Source organism: Elephantulus edwardii, unplaced genomic scaffold, assembly GCF_000299155.1.
Source record: "Elephantulus edwardii isolate Elephantulus edwardi_28Jun2011 unplaced genomic scaffold, EleEdw1.0 scaffold00040, whole genome shotgun sequence".
NCBI classification, from domain to species: domain Eukaryota; kingdom Metazoa; phylum Chordata; class Mammalia; order Macroscelidea; family Macroscelididae; genus Elephantulus; species Elephantulus edwardii.
The window spans coordinates 16,694,617-16,719,119 of record NW_006399790.1 but is presented as its reverse complement, the minus strand read 5'-3'; the positions used below and the strand labels follow the sequence as shown (position 1 = coordinate 16,719,119).

The 24,503-nt window shown below is 34.1% G+C and overlaps 1 protein-coding gene across 1 annotated transcript in view; it reads right to left on the bottom strand.

Annotated features, from left to right (window-relative positions):
- The window catches only part of THOC2 (THO complex 2), an 85,380-nt gene that overhangs the window by 3,535 nt on the left and 57,342 nt on the right, over nt 1–24,503 (bottom strand). Inside the window, exons 21-38 of the mRNA XM_006885061.1 lie at nt 24,064–24,243; nt 22,874–23,038; nt 21,039–21,314; nt 19,933–20,074; nt 19,348–19,505; nt 18,353–18,481; nt 17,895–18,026; nt 17,621–17,805; nt 16,945–17,123; nt 16,632–16,734; nt 15,820–16,250; nt 15,582–15,640; nt 14,035–14,070; nt 9,248–9,385; nt 8,856–8,925; nt 8,618–8,772; nt 6,830–6,906; nt 5,440–5,485 (exon numbers count right to left, since the gene is read on the bottom strand). Of these exons, the coding sequence (XP_006885123.1) occupies nt 5,458–5,485; nt 6,830–6,906; nt 8,618–8,772; nt 8,856–8,925; nt 9,248–9,385; nt 14,035–14,070; nt 15,582–15,640; nt 15,820–16,250; nt 16,632–16,734; nt 16,945–17,123; nt 17,621–17,805; nt 17,895–18,026; nt 18,353–18,481; nt 19,348–19,505; nt 19,933–20,074; nt 21,039–21,314; nt 22,874–23,038; nt 24,064–24,243 (2,643 nt within the window). The 3' untranslated portion in view covers nt 5,440–5,457. The remainder of the gene's footprint in view (nt 1–5,439; nt 5,486–6,829; nt 6,907–8,617; nt 8,773–8,855; nt 8,926–9,247; nt 9,386–14,034; nt 14,071–15,581; nt 15,641–15,819; nt 16,251–16,631; nt 16,735–16,944; nt 17,124–17,620; nt 17,806–17,894; nt 18,027–18,352; nt 18,482–19,347; nt 19,506–19,932; nt 20,075–21,038; nt 21,315–22,873; nt 23,039–24,063; nt 24,244–24,503) is intronic.

Here is a 24,503-nt window from a genome sequence, read left to right as displayed (position 1 = left end):
TACACTGTCTGTCTGTCTGTCTCATTTTATGGTCAAATTCACCTAAAAAGTTAAATATTTCAGTAGGTCAGATTCCTTATAAAAGCACACAAAATAATTTTTTGGAGAAATTTTAAAATACAAACTCAGAGAAATAACTGCTTACTTTGCATTGTCTCCATCTCAAAGGAACCATTCTAGAACTGTGTTCCTTTTATCTATATTACAAACAGACAGACTGTCAGGATTCCACAAACATACATACACACATACAGAGCCGAAGAGAAAGGCAGCTGAACTTGACAGTTAAAAAGTCAGATTTGTAAAGTAAGAGTATAAAAACTTAATAATCATCCTATTTCCAAGAACAGAATTTACTCGTGGCAAAATTTATTTTATGGAGCTAAATCTCACTTGTATCTGGAGATGCTTCTCAGAATAAATATGTGCATAGGGGACAGTTATGTTTAGGGGCAGGTGTAGCATGGGAGTCTTTTAAAATAGCAGAATACAGCACCTACACCCTATACTTTTAAAAAATATGAAAAATTACAGAGAAATATGGTTTGTGTCTATCATTGCTATCTCCCAAGAACAGTTTCATGTATGGTACGTTTTAAGAATTACTACACAGAGGCCAGAGAACTCTGGTAAGGAATTGCTCTGCCAACTCAAAGTATATGGTTCAAATCTCCATGGGAGAAAGATGGGCAGTCTCCTCCCATGTGATTTACTGCCTTTGAAAATCTGCTGAAGGCTTAGCTATGGGTCAGTTCTGACTTGACATTATATAATAACACACATCAGAATTAAATAATAATAAATTTTCCCTCAAACTTATTTCAAACCTATCTCATACGTTCAAACACACAAAACAATTTATTTTTAATCAGTAAATTTCCTTTCTAACAGATATTGTCTTTTGATGTCAGTCAATATTCTTCCTCATCAATGTTCACACAAGATCCACAAGAGGTCCATTTAATACCTCTGTAAATACACTTTCTATGTAAAGTTAACAAAGCATCTGAAACAGAGCAGGTAGTAAAAAAAAAAAATTAGTTGATTTATTAGAATGGAGATACGTCATTTCTGCCTTCAAAAAAGACCTTAATCTAGGTAAATGGGTTCTATAACCAATGTAAAACCTAACATATATACTCATGTATATAGAGATCAGGAGGTGTAAGTGGAGTGCTCTTTTAGAATACTTGAGTCACTTTGAGGACTAAGGTGAGTCTGATTCAGGCCGTAGTCTTTCCAATTACTAGCTATGCATCTGAGACCTAGACAATGAATAAAGATGACAGAAAAACAATTGAGCTTTTGAGCTGTGGTGGTGGGGAAAAAAACCAACATCCCATGGATGGCCAAGAGAACAGGTATGTCTTGGAAAGGGTGTAGCTGGAATGCTCTTTGGAGGCAAGAATGATGAGGCTTCACCTAACATACTTGGGCATGGTGCAAGGAGGGTCTATTCCTTGGAGAGGGACATGAGGCTGGCAAGGGTGAGTAAGACCCTCAACCAGGTGACTACTGCAGTGGGCTTGTATGTCAGGAAGTGTGGGAATGGCACAGGGTAGGACGGGTTTCAGATCTTTTGTTGATAGGGTTGCTATGAGTTGTACTCAAATCAATGACACCTAACAACAGCAACAGCAATACTGAGATCAGCAAGCTAAGTAAGAAATCAAACTAGTGTGAATGAAATTTCTTACTAAATTTGGTGAACTGTTTTTGGAGGGGTCTTTTTGGGGGCGCTTTCTTTTTTTTTTATTTAAAGAAGGGGACGGCTGATGTCCTACCAAAAGGGAAGAGCTCCTAGGCAGGATCTAGCTGATTACTATACAGAAATTAGGACACAATGTTGCTAGATATCCTAATACTTTAAGAGGAAGAGAAATTTAGGTTTTACCAACCCTAACCCAACTCTTCTGATTTTTAAATGCAGATGAATTTTAATAACTTTAAAAACATTGGATAAGACTAAAAAAAGGTATACATAATGAACCACATGTTGGCCGGCCTAAAGCAGACAACCTGTAACCGTAGGCTTCATTCAGACCTACTGTCATCAATTTGACTGTAACTCACATTGGGTTTTCAATAATGTAAATCTTAATAAGAGAATGCCTATCTCCAGCCCAGGGAGTGAGTGGTGGATTTTTACATGCAGTCTTTTGGTTAGCTTTGTAACATGCTATAGACTACACCAGCAGAGCTCCAAACACTGGGTTTAAGAGATAAAACTGTTTTGTTGAGATGGACCTGGTGGAATACATTTGGCCTAGCTTGTGTGGAAGAGCAGAAAAGGAATGAAATAGATTATAAGTATAGATGAGTAGGACAGAGTAAACTACTATTGTTTTTTTAAAATATAGAAGACAAGACAAGGAGATTGAGCTTCTCAAGGTTTGGCAGCATGTCACCGAAAAGTGCCTGATCATAGAAGAATCCTCCAGAAAGTGCTTAACTCCACATTCGTGAGTTTCAGATCACACATATAAAATTAAAATGGAGATGCCACAGGTAGTTCTTAGGGGACAATTTTAAAGGCAGGATTTTTTTTTAAAAAATGGGAGAAAAAAGTTAAAGGCAAAGTATTCAAGGATAAGCCAGAGTGATTAAGGTGAATCAGGACAAAGACTTTAGCAATAACAAGCAACAGAGAAAGCACAGGACAAGAAAAAAAAAAAGAAGGAAAAAAACCCACAACAAAACCAAAACAAAAAGGATTCTCCAACTAAAAGTACAAAGCAGGAAATGATGACAACTTAAGACTGCAAATAATTTAATCTGGGCCACATTTATATATTTGTACATTAGTTCTAATAGGATGTCTCTGAAATCAGTTGATGCTCTGAAACTCCCCTCAAAAATGTTCTAGAAATCAACAATGACGCTCACAATGACGTCTTTGAATCATAAAAATGTCAACTAAATAGAAGTTCTTTCCTAGAAAATTAAAGAGATAATACGGAAAACAATACATTTAAAAGTAGACTGTAAGAGAGAAATGTTAGAGATTTCTAAAGGAAAAGGAAACAAGCACTTGAACAGTTCTAGATAAGTATCCAGAAAATAACCAGAAAAAGGGGAAAAAAATGAACCAATATCACAAAATTTAAAAGTCTTCCTAAGAAGGTAGAGTACATAGTTGTCAGCAAGAAATTTAACTGGGTAAACCTTAAGCTGGATGGATATCTGAATCTAAAAAGCCTTGTTACAATACTAACTAGTCAAACACTTATTCATATCCAGTCTTTTCATGCATTATTTTCAAGTTCCTGAAAAATGTGTATAGAGAAGTGTAACTCCATGGCCAGTGTGACTGAAGACAACTTAAAAATAAACCTGTCGCATAAGCTTCACATGTTATTTTGTGCTATCAAGTTGCCTGTGACTCATAGTCTAATCTTCACATAATAAAGGATAAAATTTATGTACTAAATAGAAAATGTAAAATCGCAGTGAAAATATAAGGGATGTGAAAACTGTCAGCCAATTCCTAAGGCAGGGTGTTTGAGGAGACAGTTTACAATGGTCAATAGTATTTCTTTATAAATTTCCCGATTTAAAAGGCTTATTAAATATGTTCTGTTATAACTCTAGTTAACCTTATTCTAGTACTTAATAAATATAGATTAAAGAAGAGAAAGCACTACTCTTCAGAAGAAACCTCAAAAGTGCCAGTTTTGCAGTAAAAATAAATATCACAAAATCCGTACCCTAAAGTACAATCCCTTGTACAGAACTTGTTCTTGGACATTTCTTACTCGTAAACACGGCTTATGACCTTGGTTACCTATCTGGTTTCATAAAAGACTGGAAACAACAAATACTATTGGAGAGGGGTTTCATCATTTGTCCAGCAACTAACAACAACAGACGGTAAGTAGTTGATATCATTAACAGTGAATATGATAGAGGAAAAAAATGGACTATTGAAAAAAAGGAGGACAACACTGTCAAATACCTGGAACCATTATTAAATAAAGAAGGTAAATCATCCTATACCTCAATAAACCTAAATTATGACTAAACAAAAATTCCAAATAAGATATTAAGCGCTCCAAAAGATTTTTAATAATTTATCCCCTTAGAAAAATTGTTTACGATGGTTAAGGGGAGGAGGGAGAATAAAGGAGAAAACCTTTCTACTAAAATATCATTTTGGTATTTTAGAAGGTAAGCTACTTTTATCTGGAATATCAGGTTAGATATCTCCCTTATATTATTGCCAAGTCTGAAGTGAATCATAGCTGGCTCTCCTGTAGGGTTTTGGAGGCTATAAATTGCATAGGAGGAAACTGTCCATCTTTCCCCTCGAGAACAGCTGATGGAATGAAACACTAGAGCTGCTCCATTTGAGTTAGCTATCAGGAAAAGTCGAACTAAATTAATTACCTTGAAAACATACTACCATATTTTAAATCCCAGAACTGAAAGGAACGACCACAGTTTTGATATTGCAAAATATGAGCATGGCAGAAAAAGTGGTACAAAAATTCAAAACAAAATATTTGGCTACAATGTCAACATCCTGCCCTAACTTCTCTCAAAACAAAACAAAAACCTCATAAACACCTAAAAAAATACACACACACAACCCCCCCCAAAAAAACACAAAAAAAAACAAAAAAAAAGCAAAAGGGGAAGATGATATAGGCTTTGAATCTTCACTCCAATGGGTACTTGGTATATCCTCTCAACTTCTTCACCTATAAAATGTAGATATTACCACTATATACTCATACTCATTGGTTCTGAGTAGATTTCAACTCAGGAAGACAGCAGAATTGTCCTACAGGGTTTCAAAAGCTGTAAGAAGCCCTACTGGTACAGTGGTTAAGTGTTTGGCAGTTTGAATCCACTAGCTGCATCATGAGAGAAATAAGTGACAGTTGGCTTCTGTAAAGACTTCACAACCCCAAAAACACTATGGACACTTTCTGCCATGGTGGACTATGGGTCAAAATCAGCTCAAAAGCAGTATGTTTGGCTTCTGGAAGTACTTTAGGAAACAAGTGACAAGATTCTCAAATGTTCTTAAATACATCTTGTCACTTAAGGGGAGGGAGAAAGTGTAGCTATCAGCAGGCTTAGAAAAACTGAAGTAAATCTTATTTTGCTCCTATACTCAAGGATTTGGTCATTTTATTGAGGTATGTATTTTAAGTGGTTGTCTCTTACAATGTGGATGGAGTTTAAAATTATCAACTTCATTTTATTTCTCTACCTTTACATAAGATAACCCTGGTGGCCTAGTCATAAGAAGTTACACTGCAATCCCAAAGGCATGAGGTTCAAATCCACTAGTTTCTCGAAGGGAGAAGGATGAGCAATCTCCTCCCATGCGGTTTCCTGCCTCTAAAAACCCACTGCAGTTCTTTCAGATTTGATAGCACACAACAACAACAACAACAAACTTTTAAGTAAAGGTAGCAAGAGAACACTCACCTTGATACACAGTCTTCATTATCTGTGCTTGTCTGAGGACTTATGAGTAGATGACAAATTAAGGGAAAAGAACATGGGTGGGCAGATATCTAAACCTATTAGTTCAAATTCCTCAGTTTGCAGGCCTAATTGATCTGATCAGGCCGGTAGTCACAAACACTATCAGCTCTGCTTGACTGCCACATTATTTTGCCCTTTTCATGCTTGTACCCCAAGGAGTTCAGTTATACATGTTCACTCCGTAATACAACCAGAGAGACTCTAAATCTCTTCACAAAACATGGAAACCCCCCAGATGTCTATCAGAAAATGACTGGATTATAAAATTGTGGCACAACATTCACATGAAGGAATACAATGCAGCACTCAGAAGCAATGATGGGAGAGGCTAGAGACCATTATGCTGAATGAACAAACTCAGTCTCATAATGAATAATACATATAAGTCCATTATTGTAAAAGTAGAAGGATAACTAGTAAGATGTGTATAAATGTCCAAAGAGGGAAGGGAAATAGGAAGGGGGGGGGAAATCACTGGGGAGAAAGGAAAAGTTGTTTTAAAAAAATAAGCGAAAGAACAAAATGTGTATAAATAATTGGATAGATAAGATAACCAAATTGCTTTGTAAACTTTCATGCAAATGACAATATGAAAAATGAAGATAGAAAAACTATGGTATATTCACACAATGGAATACTACGCAGCACTACAAAACAATGAACTTGTAAAACAATACGCAACACGGGGGACCCTGGAGCACATCATGCTGAGTGAAATATCTCAGTCACAGAAGGACAGATACTGCATAGCGCCACTGTCATAAAGCAGGTCTGACATGGGGAGTTGGAAGGAGAATAGAGTAAGAGTGGATAGCTAATGACCATCACATTGAAACAGATGAAGGAAAGAACTGTCTAAAATGAATGTATGATTAGGCATTGTATGTATGATAACAGCCCAGAATAAGAGATAAAGCATTGCAAAGAGGATGGGGGGGGGGTGTGTGTATGTGTGTAATTGCACAACAATGAAAGAATATTTTTTGGGGGCGGGGGGAAGTGAACCGAGGGAGAGGGAAGGGAGTGCAGAGGGTAAAATGTGCAACAAAGAAGGAATGAAAATCTAACTTCTCTATAAATGTTCATTAAAATCACTATTAAAATTTTATTTTAAAAAAATTCTCTTGGCAGCATGAAACAGCCTCAGTCACCACCGGAGTTAAACCAAGAACATCTCCCACTTCCAGATTGTATACATTTGTACAACAGAGAACATATAAAAAAGCATGTGCTTAAACCACATACTACAAACAGTTTAATTCAAAACAAGACCACTAGCAAAGCAACTTTCTATTACAATGACTAAAAAACATTACAATGAAAAGGATATTGTTTCTTTTCTTCCTTTCCTCCTGAACTGTCCCGTTTTTCTTTCTTTTCTATCTTTTCTTTATCATGCCTGGACTCCTATGAGAACAGTTATACGGATGGAAAAAAAACCAATAAAAAAAATCAACTCAAAAATTCATTTCAACACCCACCAGTCATATATTCATATTGTCCCCCCTAAAAGTTTAGTATTACAATCAACTGCACAAGCAACAGAAGAAAAAAAGAGAAAACGGAACAAAATTGAAACACTATCAAAAAATAAAAAGACAAAAGACTAGAGGATGGGATAAAAATATTTTTAAACTGTTAATCTGATAAAAATTTGCTAACCAAAACATGTAAAGAACTCTTACAACAACAAAAAGACAGCACAAACCCAAAACAGGCCGACTTGAACGGATATTTCTTCAAAGAAGATATAGTCACTAAGTCACTAAGCAAATTTAATAATCCTTAACATTACATAATTACGTAAATTCAAATAAACCCGACAATAAGATACTATTCAATTCCACTAGGATGGCTAATATTTAACAACAATAACAAAACGCACACATACATGGGAAAAGCAAAGTGTAAAGAAGGATGTAGGGGAAATAAACAGCTTTGTACATTGCTGGTACAAATGTAAAATGATATAGTTACTGTAGAAAAGTTCAGTGGTTTCTCAAAAAGGTAAACAGAATTATCACATAATCCAGCAATTCTACTCTACACATACACTCAAGAGAACAGAAAACAAGTATTAAAAAAAAGAAATCACAACCCTTTCACAGAAGCACTATTTACAACAGGCAAAAGGTAGAAACAATCTGAACGTCCACCAAGAGGTGAGTGGATAAATGTAGTAAATACATACAATATAATATTATTCAGTTGAAAAAAGAATGAAGTACTAATAGATGCTATAACATGGATAAATCATAAGTGAAAGGAGCATGACACAAAAGACTACATAAAATGTGATTCTACTTATACTGAACATTCAGAATTGGTAAATCCATAGATACAGAATGCAGAATAGTGGTTGAGGGACAGAAGGCTAAGAGGAATATAATGGATACAGCATTACCCCTTGATACGGTAAAAATGTTTGGGAATTACATAGTGAGGATACTTGCACAAGTATTGTGAAGATACTAAGACGGTACACACTAATTAAAAAGATGTAGAATTTTACAACTAAAAATTATAAGAGTCAACCTTTATTAAATCTTTAAACTTTCAAAAATCTACTTTTGTGTATTATGAGTGTGTGTGTATGGTATCCTACAGTAGTGCTTTATAAGTTCTACACACTTATGCTACAGTAATTACTGGCTTACTTTAAAAGGGATAAACATCCAAGTGATACAGTATCATAGTTAACTAAGAGAAAGAACCTACAGTTAATTTTAAAATCCAGTAGAGGTGCAAACACATTGATTTATTAGAAAATTATTTAAAATCATGATTTTAGACACTGACATTGTGGTAGTCTGAGAGAACACATGCAACCATAATTTTATCTCAGAAGTAAACAAACTAAAGGCAAAAAATTGCTGAAGAAAAGTTGAGACTCAATGAATGGAAATAGGAGGGAATGGAATGGAGATGAAAGGCATTATTTGAGGTATACTGGTAGGGTCTACCAGTAAGTTGGAAGTGAGTTAGCACAAGATAACCTGCCCTGTATCAACATCTCTTCTAACATCCAAATAATAAAAGATTGTTTGACTAGGAAAATAGTCAGGATATGCTCATTTTTTTAAGAGAAAAAATAAATTGTTTTGTTTTCCCAATTTACCTTTTTGCCACCGGAGATTTTATCCATCTTTTCAGATTTAAATGAATCACCACCTTTTTCTTTGCCTGAAGATTTTGACTTATTTTTTTCCTTGTCTTTCTCATTTGGGTAAGGAGACTCACATGGACTTTCACTTTTGCGTTTTGAAACTCCCACTAAAATTACAAAAGAGAATCATGAAAGTCTACTCTAATCCAGTTTGATGACTGCTTTGAAGGTATTTAATACATCTACCTACTTGTTCCATTTTCCTCTTTACGCCTCTTGGTCAAGTCCGGTGGCACTTCACGGTCATTGTTTGAATGATCCTAGAACCAACAATTGTGAACTACATTGATCAAGAGTTCATGCTTTCTCTCAAGGTATTAACTTTTACACTAGAAAGCCACAGCAAAGTAGCATTGGAAAATATTTGCAATAGTTTCACATACTTGGTAAAATGATACAAAAGACAAGCACAATTGCTAGGGATTACTACTGAAGATCCCTGTCATTGAAGAAGTTGCAAACATACTTTGAGGCTAAAATACTAAATGATAAGACTTCTATGGAACAAACCAGTATTAGACGATAAAAGCAACAAATATGTTACATGAGTTTCCCCAAACTAATTTATAAAAGATTACAAACCCTTTTCCGATCTTTCCTGTCCTTTTCATCTTTTTTCTCTCTCTCTCTGGATCTTTCCCTGGACTTTTCCAAATCTTTCTTGTCCATTTCTCTCTCCTTACTCTTGGATAGTGGTGGAGTAGTATGATTAATGTAGAGCTGTTAAATTAAGGCAATATTACTAAAGATTATTAGTTTTCCAGTATTGGCATTATTTGTTCATTTATTTAATGAAAGATGATTGGTGGTTAGACCCAAAGTCAAACCAGTCAGCTGTCTGGATTACAAGAGGTAAAAGAAAAAGTGATGGCACAGGTTATGCAACATGTCCATGTTTCTCCTTTAGGACCTAACATGAATTTACTAATGGTCTTTTTGTATCAGCAGAAACCATGAATAGATTTCCCTAAATTGTTCACACACGTACTACTTCAACTGACTGTTAAATTTTGTCTTAATGGTGCCAAAGAGTTCATAACACCATGCAGTAATTATCATAGTCTGAAGATGATGAAACAATTCAAAGACTAAAAATGATTCACTAATGTTCTCTTTGCCTATTCGGTGGCTGCCAAAAGGCCCACAAGGCAACAAAATGGTTAAAGGTCAAGGAGCCTGATTATTCTAGGCTCTGAAGAATAAAGACATGATCCTATTAATTCAAGTTGTAAATCTGAAAATCCATTATAAAATACATAAGAAGTAATCAAATACCTAACCTTACAGTATGTTAAAACTATGCAACAAGCTTATGTTTAACTTAAAACATTAAAAGTATTATGCAGTAGGTACACAGAATTCATCATAAAACTACACATCTAGATATACCTTATGAATAAATATTGAGTAAAAGGTCAAATATTTATAAATGCAATAACTCTTTGCTATTCAAAGGAACACATGGGAAAAAAAGATAATCCATTTAAGAATTAAACACTTATTTTTAACACCATCTTAATTAAGCTGATTCAGAAATACTGCCATAGCACTGCAATAGTCTTTAAAATCTCAATGTATAAAAGTTGATGAGGAACTGAAATGACAAAAATGTTTATTAATTATAAAGAATAAGAGAATGAGAAACAGTCATAAATGTGCTAGTCCAAAAGATGTTCTTGGTAGATATAACTAGAATAACATGTCAATATTTCTAGCTGTAATGTTTTTTTATATCTTATTTTAGTATTAATTATAAAATGGAAACAAAAAATAATATACTGCTACAATACTCAAAGATTTCTCTAACAAAATTTATCGCTTACTTTCTCCCATTCGGGGCAGGAGGAGGGAAAAGGTTTGTGATTACAAATACACAAAATTCTGTTAAGAACAGTTTTTAAATGTGCCACTGCCTAACTTGAATTCCAAATTGTAAGCAACTACAAAAGCCTTTTCTAGGACCTACTTCTGGCATTAATGTCCAACTAAATTTCCCAGTATCAGTCTTAAGAGTCAAATAACTCAATATAAAATCAGAAATTCTTAGCTCATAAACGTCCCCAATTCTATTGTTCGATTATACCCTTCTAAGAATACCTCTGGCCACAAAAACAGCCAGCCAGCCCACCCCACTCCACCCCATATATAAGAGCAAGGTTTTGTGGCAAAGTGGTCAAAGCATTTGGTTGCTTATCAGAAGGTTGCAGTCCAATCCCACCAGCCACTGCATGGGAGAAAGTTGAAGTAGTCTGCTTTCCTAAAGAAACAACTGCAAACCCTACGGGGCAGTTCTTCTCTCTCCTATCGGGTTACACTGTATGTCAAAATCAACTCAATGGCAGTGTTTCTGGGTTAGGCTGGAGCTTCCAAGCTCTGCCCGAACACTGCTCAATTATGAGATATCCTACTATACAGCGCCCTACACTATGACTACCAGTGCTGTCTGATGCCCCATCCTTTTAAGCAGTTCTCTTCATCTGGAATAATCATTCCTGTCTTTTGATATTTAGTCTTCAAAGGCAGTTCAAAACAATTAGCATTTATTTAACCCTTCCTGAACTCTGCAACTCCTTTTCCTGCAAATGCACATTTATCTTTTGTGGGGCAGCTATTTCCTATTTGTGGCATTTACCATGTCTATAACAGTTTCCTGTATGGTAGAAGACCTAAGTGTCTTTTCTACTAATAAATGTAGTGTAATATATATTTGCTAAAATTAAAAAAAATCATTTAATTTATCTGTATTCATAATATTGGATTTTGTTCTTGATTTATGTTTATTTCTAACACTGGGATCGTGAGATACAGTAAAAAAAATTTGACTAATTTTCACAGTCTGTTTAAGAGAATGCTACCATAGTGATTTCATTCAGATTAAACGATATAAAAGCTGAAGGCTTGGTTAGAGGAATAAGACACTTACTTCATCAAATACAAACACATAGTTAAAAATATAATTTATTCTCAGTGAGGAAGTAAGAAGAGTGTTGTTACATTGAGAGGACTGTAAGAAAAGTCATGGGAAAAATGGACATAAATTGTTGAATCAAAAACTAATTTGCTCTGTAAATGCTCACTCAAACCACAATACAATGAGGGGGAAGGGAGGAAAAAAAGGAGTTTTAGAAATAAAACTAAATATTGGAGGGGGAAAACACAATAAAACTAGAAATATGCCAGTTGGAGACTGGGAATTGAGTGTAAATGACCCCACCCCCCACCCCTACCCCAAAAAAAAAGAGAGAAAGAGATGAACACTAAATCAGATTTTTCTCCCTTGGACTAAACCCACTTTAGAAGTCAAATCCCATCTATTTTACCATGGATTAGAAAGTGAAAGTAATAAATAACAGAAAACCCCAGGGGAAAAATACAAATGTTTTAAAAAATAACAAACACAGGGAAAGAATTCTGTATGTGCAAGTAACAATTTATCTCCAAAACACTGATGTTACAGCTACTGGTTACCATTTTGGTGATCACTCAAAATTCCACTACAGGTAATTGTCCCAGCTAGAAAGCAAGTTTTATTTTGCTTTTATTTATGTTATTAAATTTTTCTTAGACATGAAGTTTCTTAAGACATGTAAATGGATAGCATCATCTTTATGCAAACTAGCATTTTAGATGCTTTACCAAAGTCCACAGGTTTAATAATTCTTGAAATATCCACTGGACATCCAACCATAATTATTAGACACCACTACAAAGCACTAAAGCTATATAAAATGCTATGATTCATATACTTTTAAAAAAAATGTGTTTATACCCCATTTTCCATTTTCCCCTTTGGTTGGATGACAAGAAATTTGTTGAATTTTAACTCACACTATCACCTCTAAAAAAAAGGAGGTGTACTGGAGAGACTGCCTTGGATTGCTATACTTTTTAAAACAAGATAAACACAAAAGGAACTGGTGCTAAGACTGAAAAATCTTTATTGTAGTCCAAATAAATAAGCTATTGGGAAGGTCTCAAGAACTTTAGTCTTTTAATTGTCAAAAAGACATCACCAATTGCCCTTTCTATCTCATAGTGCTGCATGAGCACCAAGTGAGATAACCTAAGTATATCTTATCTGTTAATATTTTTTAAAGACACAGAAATGTTAAGTACCATAATTTCTACTATTGAGTAGAAAAATCTAGCTAATGAGAACAGCAAGTTTAAAACTGCTTCAAAGTATGTTTCAAAAATACCAGCTAACCCGTGTGTATAATCTAGCCCCCTAAGCCACTGATGGTTAAAATTGACATACACAATCTTGACCTGGTTATGGAAACCTACTATATTGCAATGCAGATTTAATCAAGCCAACAAAATGTTTTACTTTAAAAGAAAGTACTCACAGTACAACTGATACTTTTAAAATTATTATTATTATTAATAATACAATATATTCTAAAAACAATTCTACAGTTTTGGGACACAGACTCATTGGCTAATCTTGACTATCAAAAGTGAGTGCTTATTTACCCAATATCCACAAACATTTCACTGTAAATATAAAGCCAGATATCTAAAAGCCATTAGACATATCAATTGGCTCTACTACAGAATCTTATTTTGCATTAGTCCACCAGTAAGAAATCACACGTAGCAAATATATGAGGTAGAAAGTAGAAAACCCAAAGTAAAAGAAAGTACAAATTACATAATAAGACAAAAATAACATGAACAATACAACTACAATACTAAAGTGATCCATCATAAGATACACAAACTACACATTACTTTTAGAAGCAAAATACTCAAGAATGTAGAAATATATGTATCAATTAATACTGACATGTAAACATAACCACCAAGTGCACCAGCGTATTTCCCTCCAGGGGAATGATTACATTAACTGATTGTATGCTACAACTATCAAAAGGTAGCTCAGCAGAGGATATAGGTAATTTCACCAATTGAGATTGCCTCAGTTTTAAGAGTAGTTATGTCAAAACATCAATTTTACTTTTTGCTCTTTTAGGTGGTTTAAAAAAGTCAGAATAGCATGGCAAATTTGTTTTGAGAAATAAAATTAGTACACTCCTCCAAACAAAGCAACATCTCTTTGTTCAATCTTTAAACTTATTTTCAGCTTTTTAAGCATAAATGGAGAATGAATAACACAGAAAGGAGAAAGAGTAGAAATGTTGCCCCATTACATACATCTTGGTAACAATTTCTTTTAAAAGACACCAGTGTCATCCATTGTGTCAGTTTGTATAAGTATTTTAGAAGTTATTGTAAGTAAGCAAAATCTTTTCTTCATGGATCCTAGCTTAGTGAATTTACTAAGGCTAGGGAATCTACTAAATCAAAGTAGTAAAGATTTATTTTTGTTTGTTTACTTAGGCATGATGATTTTAAAAGACTCAAACCTTTGCTGGAGGCTCCTTGAGTTCGATGAGACTGTCCTGTAGAAAATGAATGGAGATGACAGGTGAGCTGGCATAGTTCTCAGAACCCAGAGGAACTTTGGGAAGTGTGTCTGTAACCTGGAAATAAACCAGCTACTTCTTGTGAGGATAAATCGCGTGATGTCATTATCACATGAATATAAACTTATTGTTATTAAACAAAACAAAACCATGTAATGGAATTGTAATGTTGAAAAAAAGAAAATTGTACATAATCAATGTAACAAATGAAAAATATTTTTTCTGCTCAGAATTTAAAAATATGTCAATGCCACATTTTCCACAATTTAAGCTATAGGTAATGTTAAGAAACTTATGAAGACATTTTTTTTCTCCACAAAAAAGTTTACTCTTGAAGATCACTGTGTAAGAACAATATCATCTTATATTTTCCACTTTTATTTAATTTGGAAGCTTCAAATTTTACTTGAAACTCATGCACTTTTAAAAAATTCTAGATGGAAAATTTAGTGGCATTATATTAGCAAGAAAACAAAACATATTCTATTAAAAGGCAATCACTTTATTTTTTTTGTTTTTTGTTTTTTTTTTGCAAAGTGCCTAGAATAGTGAATTTCACACCTCCCACATAAGGAGGAGGGGAAAGGCAATTTAAAACAAAAGAAAGAAAAATAAAATCAATTACAGTATTCCACCAGTGCTCTTGATGAAGAATTAGTAACTTACAGTTTTAAAAGTTCAACGTACTGGAAATTCAAAGATTCCATGAAATTAGATGACTTTAGAATTAAAATAAGTATGGAGCAAAGAATGGCTACCCTGAGTCTTCAAGAAGGCTACACCCACGATTTTGTGCTGCAGTTGAATGCCTGGGATTTCGCTTTGCTGGGTGGTACGACTGGATGCCACATCTGCTTTTATCGTAACGCAAGGTTCGACTTGTTGGGAACCCAATGGGTATAAACAAACCTCCAAAGGAAGATACAACAGAAGCTGCATGCTCACTGAATATACACAACTACAGGAGAACTGATCATCAAGGAGACTTTACAACGAAACTCCTTTCAAGACTCCTTCTTAGAAGGCACACATCGGTACGATGCTCATCAAGAAGCTTGATGAATTCAGAGGTATCTTGTTATCCTGTATCATCCAGAAGTCTTCAGTGCTATATATTCTTCAATATTTATGCAGAAAAATAGGCTTCATTCTGCTGAAAAGATTCATTTGCTTGTAGCTATCATTGCACTCCAAAAAAAGCCTGCTTAAAGCAGTGAGGCACATCTGGGTAAAATTTCTCTTGCACTTTGAAACATTATTTACAAAATTAGTGCTAAGTCTTTGAAGTTTTAATTTTTTTTATAATAAAAATACTCAATAGTAAAAAATATCAGTCCACCAAAAGAGAAAAATTGATTTTCTAATGCAATAGAAAACCTCCAGTGGCTCCAGTGAATACTTGGCACAAGACTTGAAGGAAGTCAGGACACTGGTATTCCAAACAGGTGAGCCTAATATTGACGCTGCCTTCCTCAGGCTATACTAACCTTTACTGTTGAGGAATGCGATGGAGAAGGATGAGAATCAATTTTGCGACGTTTTTGTTCTGTTAGGACAAAAAAGAAATTGTTACAACAAGGTCTAATTCTTATTTTTACACACACACACACACAAAGAATCCTTTTTAAGCACCATTTGTAAGGTCTTCCTAACAAAGTCCTTAGGTAGTATACCAAAATAGGAGATAACAAAAAAGTAAATAAATATAAACAAAAATGCACTTACCCCTTTCAGGCTCAGAACTATCTGATCGGGGAACAGGGGACTTCAAGGACCCAGAAACTGGTGTTTTTTCTCCTCCTTTAACATTTTCCTTGGATTTCATTTCCTTTGCTATATCTCTTTCTCTGGATGGCTCCTTCTCCCTTTCCTTTTCTTGAACTGATTTTGATTCTGCATTGGGGACAGCGCTCTTGAATTTTTCATCTTTAGCTTTTTCTTCCTTCTTGAATTTTTCTTTCTCTTTGTCAGATTTTGGTGTTCGTTCCTTGGTCTCTCTTGCTTTTTCATCTTTATTTGGCCGTTCTTCTTTTGGTTTTTCTTTACCATCTTTACCAAGTACCCTGGCCTCTGGAGTAGTAGCTGGAGTCTTTTCTTTTTTCTCTTTTTCTTTCTCTTTCCCTTTTTCTTTTTCATTTTCTTTAACAGTTTTGCTGCTAAAGAATAAAATTAAGATATTTTTGAGACAAATGATCATAATACATATTCCATATTAAGAACAATCAAGGGTTTCCACTGGCTTAAAAGATTTATAAAGTAAGGACAGCTCTTAGAAAAAACTAAGACATCTTTAAAACAAGTAGAAATATATTTTTATCCAAACCAAACCCAAAATCCAGTCTGTCAATTCTGAGATAGCAGTAAAACTCCCTATAGACTACATTACCAGAGCTCCCTTCAAAGTAATGATAGACACCAAATTTCAAAGTCTAACATAAATAATTTTCGTATGACTCAACTACTACCCCTCTTGCATTCATGGTTAATGATGTTAATCGTATATGAAGTTAGAATTTTAACAAATGGTATGGCCTTACCTATTAGAACCACTATTTCCATTGCCTGCATTCCCTTTTGGCATGGCACTTGATACTTTATTAACAACTTTCACACCACACTGAGATCTCTCCCTTGATTTATCTAAAATAAAGGTAAAGTTTTAGCTGAAAATCCTTTAAATGTAAACAAATTACAATCTCACAGCAAAAGGATTAGAGATTAGAAAGAAAGAAATCAACTACTACCTTCATTTACATATTCCTAACAAGGGAATATTAAAAATAATACATCATCATTTCACTAATACAAAATATTTCCATTTGACAAAGGAAAACACACAAATAAGCATACCAGTCTCCTCAGTACTGCTTTCGTCAGATTTAGATGCACTTCCTATCGATGATGAAGAAGGCCCACCACCAGGCCCGTTTTGGACACTCGCAACTGCATTCCTCGGAGGGGGATCTTTGTGATGAAACTCATTTTCAGGTATCATGTATGACTTTCTACTTTTCAACTGCCCAGAGTAGCTGAAAGTCGCACAAAGTGTTTAAATATACAAGCACAAATCAAAAAGTACAAATATGAGGCTTAAAGAAATAAACATAGTAAGTTATTCACTTAGCTACTTAGTTCTCAAATTAATTTTTCATTTAAGTCCTCTTATTAGTCTATAGAGAGACTTAGATACTTGGTTAAATATAAAATCTCAATATAAACTAATATTTATACTAACTTTTCTTTCTGCCATTAAAGATCAGATAATTCGACTGATGATCAAATTAAAGCTTTCTCTCAACCATGACATATTAAGTATGACTTTTGAAATTATCATCCAGTATAGACCGGAAGTTGATAATCAGAAGTGACAACTCTCACCAGCCTGAGGGAACATGATCGCATAATCTCCCATAATCTCCTGAAATAAGGCAGAAGATAAGCTTCAACACTGTAAAACATTTTAAAGTCTTCAGAATCCTTTTGTCATCTAGACTCATAAATCATATGAAAGTTAAGATTGTGTTACCCCATAGCCAATGCATATAGATCAGGCCTCTTCTCCTTTTCTTCCTGGTAGATTTTATGCACTCTTCTTTCCAAAGCTTGACCCAGATTCAAAACTTTTGGGTACCAAGGAAGTATTTTTGTTAGCACAATCAAGATATTTCTGATGTGAGTATATTCGCCTGTTTCAAGGCAATGTACTGATGCCTATAATAAAAATTTTAAGATCCATTATTATAAATAAGCATAAAGAAATAACAGCTACACCTTTGGAAAACGGAATTCTTTTTTCTTACCTTGGTTAGTTTATAATGCCATTTATGTACAACATGTCGAAAATTTTCATAGTCTAATTGATCAGCTTTATTTCCACCATCAAATCCGGTTGCCCGTAATATAGTTAGGAATCCTGGATAGTTTCCACATTCCTTTAAAAAAAAAGGTTTTGTCACTTTAAGAGAAAAATTAGGTCCTACTAAATAGTGGAAGCAGAACCATAATGGTTTAATTACAATTAATGACATCATATGAAAATAGGATGTACATTTAGGTAGCAGATTATACAATTAAAAGTACAAGCTTACTTAATGATATAAATTTGCAATGTCAGTTTAAGATAGGATTTTTAAAGTACAGTACTTTTTAAAACACTTTGACAAGTGACTCTTAAATTCAGCTTTTTAAACTTAACAAAGTAGAGATTACTAGAAGTGCTCATGCCATAGGTAAACTATGTGGTTTTTATCCATCATACCTTTTCATAAGTAGCTCTATCACTGTGCCACCTGGTTACAGTCTCTAACATGCAACAAAGAAATCTCCCATATCGGCTAGCTTCATTTTCAGTACAGCTTGCCACTGTGTAGATTATGTCAGAAAAAACCTACAGGAAAAAATTATTGAATAAATAAAAACAAATCAAGGTCAAAATTAGTTTAAAACAGAGATCATCTTAAACCAAATTCTAATCTAAACAGCTAAATTCTGTTCTAATTTTCCCTTTTATATCATAGACACTTTGGCGATTATAACTTGTAGGAAAATAGCATATTTTAAAAACTCACAAACAACTATTTTTATATAGAAAACTGATTTACAATAACAGAAGAAAAAAGTTATCAATATCATGACATAAAAGCATAACTGCATAACTTCTTTAGCAAAAATTTAGCCAAAGATAGATAATACTGGAGTTAGGGAAACAGTAAGCAGAGGTGAGGCAGATAGAAACTAGAAATTGGGAGGTGACATGCTAGAATGATACTATGTTTTAAACCACAAAATGCAATCATTTATAGTCCAGCAAAGTCTAGGCTTATTTTTATATATTTGTGACGGTATAACCTTTTTGTTGTTGAGGAGGTGAAATTTAAGTAGAAACAATTATCCCTATAATAACATATAAAACTAAATGGGGAGTTAATACTTTCAGCTTGAGAGCATATTATTTATCAAGCACTATTTTAAAGTGCTCTTCTTTGTGATGACTCATTTACATCTAACAACAGCCTTATGAAGCAGGTACTATTTCCCCATTTTATAGATAAGAGAATTGAGGCACAGAGAGGTTAAAAAACTTGCCAAAGATCACATAAGTAGAAAGTGATAGAGCTAAGATTCAAATTCAAGCACTTGGCTCTTCTTCAGCTCATGCGTTAAACCAAATACACAATAAAACCTTTACAGATTATAAATTTTAGGTATCTTTGTGTGAGACTTTTTTTAAAGGTTGAAATAAAAAGAACTTACTCGATCATAGCAAAGAAGTGTGGAAAAATTTGGAGTTTTCTGCTGATGTACCAATTCAACAAAACGAGCACAGTAAACAGCATCAATTGCTGAAAAAATACATCGAGGAAATATACACAGCTGTAGAAATTTTGTGATGGTCTCATTTTTGGTAGATTCTAAAAATAAGGGAAGAATATATTAATTCAAGTGTCTCAAAGCCACTAAACATGACAACATATTAACTTCAGTGTAGAAAATGCTATAAAATCACAAATTTTGTGCCAACAAAAGGTCATGCCTGGGAATAGACTCATTTTTATTCTGTAGACATTTTTCTATCTATAATTTTTCCAGAAATAATAATGTTATACAAAAGGTTTGAATGGTAGGCTGCCAATATAAGTTAATTAATTTCACCAGCAAACTAAATCAGTTCCTTCAGTGAACATGTGAGGTTGATTCTGCATTAGTGAATAACCAAAGATCAGGATAGTGAACACCAAGTTGAAATAGATACACAATGCACTTCAACATTTGCAAAATTATAAAGATTTTCCTTTGGAATTTAGCAGCAGCAAAAATGAAGTTATTCTGAAAACTTACTTGCTAAAAGCCAGTTGTCTTTTTCTAGTTTCAACCTTTGTAGAACTCGCTGCACATGTTCCATCTGTTTCTTTTCTTCTTCAAGAAGCTTGTCCTGAAGGGCAGTGCAGCGCTCCTTCTCTTTTTTCTTTTTATTTGGAGGCTACAAAGTATAATATTCTTTTCTAATTATATGCAATTAGCTTCCTTTTAAAATTTTTATAATTACTTCTAAAAATTTAAAATTTTAAAAATTTATTTAAAATTACTTTTAAAAATTTTATAATTACTTCCCCATGAACATACAGGAAGACTACACCCACATACTACTATCGTCTCCACCAAAACCAAAGTCATCCAGTCTTTAATACTTCATCAAAACGGGTTACCTTCTCAACACTGGTACTAACAGTACTTTTCAGTGAAAGTTTACAAATTCTTTTGTTTTTCAATCTGTTAGTTAAAGACATTTTGTTCTATAACCTTAATGACAAACTATTAATGTAATTAATTTCAATGTATGATCAACCCATTATTATATATTGCGTTTTCCTTCACTCAATGTATTTATTGATTTTAAATGGGTAATCTTTGTAAAACATATTTACCATTATTATTTCCCTACTTAAGGAATCTAAAAACAGTCTCATTCTTATCGAGTCTACTTTTAAGTATGACTTGCAATGCCCTGTTTAACCCTATTCACATTTTCCCCTAATCACTGTCATTTCCATGCAAGTGGTCTCCTTAAGCTGTTGGAGCCTTAGAGTAGCCTCCCTACTTGATTCTATCTTCAAGACTCACTCAGCTGAAGACCAAAACTATTCTCCGAAAGAGAACTCTCGCTATTCCAACTGGAGTCATATGTATGACTTTAAGTTGCTAACAGTCTTCAATAGAAAAGAGAACTAAAATACCTTTATAATAATCAAAACCTACACCTATGTATGAAATCTCCCCCACCTTGATCTATTGAAAGGTGGATCCATCTACGTAATTAAGAAAATGTTACAACAACAAAATAGGTATAACAAACCTGAGCATAAACAATTTCAAAGTAAGGGTAATAATAGTGTACCATAAAGCTATTGTACATTCTTAAACAAGCTAGGATAACAGAAACCTACCATTTCCTGATTGTCATCAATTGCTTTCATCTGGATTTTAAGTTTATTGACTTCTCTTTCATAGCTGGTTTGTGGAACGGCAAGGTCATACATTGTCAATGACCAGAATGTGGCATAGAATTGAGGACTGATGTCATCCCAGACTTTGGAAATGTGCAAGGAGACGACTGCTTCATGGACAGGAGCCATCACCATTTCACATGATGTGATGTACTTATGAACTTTATGTTGCTGTTTGCTTCCCTTTTCTGATTTTTTAAGTTCATCATACTTTGACTGGAGAGTAAAGAATACACATATACAACAAGATTTAGAGCACTGATTTTTTTTGCTTAATAGTATAAACACTTTTACTTTTATTATCTTCTCAAGAATCAGATCATCAATCTCAAAACTCTTACAGGAATTCTAGTTTCTTCCAACACTTATTTTAAAATAAATCATCCCTGGCAACTGTCCCAAACTCAAGTCTCATGTGCCGAGTAGGAGTTTTCTGAAGATTCTAATGCAATCTAACCTGCTGAATAAGTAAATAGGGTATGAATGCCCTCTTCTCCTTGACTTCCACCCTACTCCTTGCTGATCTATCATGAATTGAACATGTAAGAGTAATAACTGTCAACCAGAACAGACTATAAGACATGCAATCTCTGCCAACATTTACAATATGTCTGTTAACAAGACCGATCAAGGCAATGATGATGAAAGGTTATGTGAAAATTCCTATATATGAGATTGTTTAGTAGGGCAGCCAGATCTCCCAGGTTTGCCCAGATTGAGACGTTTCCAGACTTTCGAGCTAAACCCAAACTATGTAGGTACCTTAGTGCTATACCAAATGAGATTTCTTGTAAACAGATATACTAGTTAAATATACTGGGATTGAAAGCATGCAGCAACTGAATCTCCAAGCGATTTATCTAATTTGAGAGAAGAGTCAGAAGAAATCTGTACTTGTAATCCTATGAGAAAAATAACTTGCTAATACCACTTGGACAGGCAAGGAGCTCATAAGGGTTATACTCTAACTTATGTGTATCAAAATAGAACTGTTTTCTGCAGGGTTTTCAATGGCTGGATTTTCAGAACTAGATCATCGGACTTTTCTTTCAAGGTGCCTCTTGACGAGACTCAAACCTGTAATATTTTGGTTAGAGGCTAAGCATGTTAACTATTTGCAAACATCCAGGGACTACAGATAGATGAAGAAACAATAAATTAAGAGAGTTTATGCCAAATAATTATGTCATGTCATCTCACCAGGATAAAAAAAAATCCCATCACAAAAATTTTGTTTAGATTAGATATCATCCTATAAGGTGAAATTTAAACCAGCTTCAAAGTAGAAAATCACTTAAATCATTCTTTCATGCACCCAAATCCAAAACTACAAGGTCTGAGGACAAAGGTTTTACCTCCAATTCTGCACAAATATCTAAGCAATTTAATATACAATTTAATGTCTTCCCTCTTATATGTCCTAGTGGTAGCTACTGGGTTCACTGGGCTAAAAGAATACCAAGTAACTATTGTAAGAGCTGAGGATCCTACACTTTTCCTGGATGTAGGAATATATCTCATGTTCCTATGATTTTAGAAATCATGTTGACATCTAAGACCATACAAATGACAAAATTACAAAGAATGCTATTTACGAGAGGTTTCCAATTGCTTCAGAGATTTTAACGAAAAGCAGCTGGACCATGAACAAGTGTTTTTAATACTTACTGTTAAATTTTGAGAGTGGGTCTTCCAAAAGGAATCTCTTAAGTGAGCAGAAAAGCTAAAACAATCTGAAATCATTCTTGTATGATGGGAAGAATATTTGTACTTACTGAAATATGGTGTGCATACATTGGTCTAGACAGGAAAAAGGCTGCATCATGCGGTGTATGAAATTCATTACAGAGCACATCAATTGAAGGTACTCGTTTTATATAATCTTCCGTGCTTAAATTGGATGCCAAAAAACCACCAAACTGTACCAGAGTATCATGGCACTAATTGTAAAAAATAAGACAATAAAAAATTACAGATGTGCTATCATTCTACAATACCAACAAACATTTCCCAAAATAATAACATTTCAAAAGACTTCAGACTACTGACACAAACAATAGGCTTTAAGAGTCAACCAGGTCTCTTTAATTTCAAGCTACCATTTATTACCTTTAACAATACATTTGCTTAAAAGCACTTAAAACAATATGCATAAGGAAACAGAAGCAGACGTTTTTGCTCTTAACAGAGAAAAATCTTATTTATACATATTGAAATATATACATTTATGTTTAAAATATATGTACTAATTTTTGAGAACCAAAAGCTACGATTAGCCTACAAAACTGTGTTCAGCCATATTAGAAACCAAACCATATTAGAAACCAATATCTAACCCACTGCCATCAAGTAATGTCAACTTATAGCGACCCTATAGGATAGATGAGAACTGCCTTCCTGGTGTTTTAGGAAAATCTTAATGAAAACAGATGAGGCATCCCTTGGAACAGCTAGTAGGTTTGAACTTTTGACCTTTTCGTTAGTAGTAGTCCAACAAAACTTACTATGGGACCAGGGCCCCTTAGTCATAGCTGACCCTGCAGTAGGTTTTGAGACTGTAAATCTTGCCAAGAAGAGAATGCTCATCTTTCTCCCATCGAGCAGCTGGTGAACCACCAATTTCAGGATTGGCAGCCCAAAACCCAATACACTACACCACCAGAACTCTTAACCATATTACAAAGGGGCAGAAAGGGAGCATCCAGTCTGTTAAACCTTAAAATTCTTGCTAAAAAGTCTACTTAATTGAAAATTTTTTGTGTATTTTAATAGCTCTTTTAAGGTCATCTTTTAATACGTAAATTTGCATCCATTTCTGAAGATATATGGTAACAGGCCCTATTTCCAGAATGTCTATTTTATATTACTACTATTTCACATGGTATGATTTTTCCTATTACATCAGTCTCCATTTCCTTTATCTGAATAACACATCAACATAACTGCAAAAGCCACTTTAACTTACCTGATCATAAAGCTTTCCCACAAGTTTCAAATGTTTCTCTCCACCTTCCTGAAAAATTACACCATTTCTCTGTTGAGCCATAAGCAAACACAGAGGAAGTGCAAGATCATGGTCCAACAATGCGTCTTTAAGCCTCTGAGAGGATTTTTTCGTATTTCTGATCTGGCCAAAATAGCCACCCTATATAGGAGAAAATACAAATTGCCCAGAGTACAGTATATTCTATATGTCATCTGATTTTTTTAAAAGACAGAATAATTTCAAGTTATAATCATTAAATTAAAAAAATCGTTAAAATAAAACTCCATATTTGGCTTTCCCCTTCAAATATGTCCTTTTTTTTAGTATTATTTTATTATTTTTGTGTGAGTGTACCATCAAATCAGATCTGACTGGTACAGGAGGAGATTGTCCCTCCTTCCCCGGCAGAGCATCTGGTG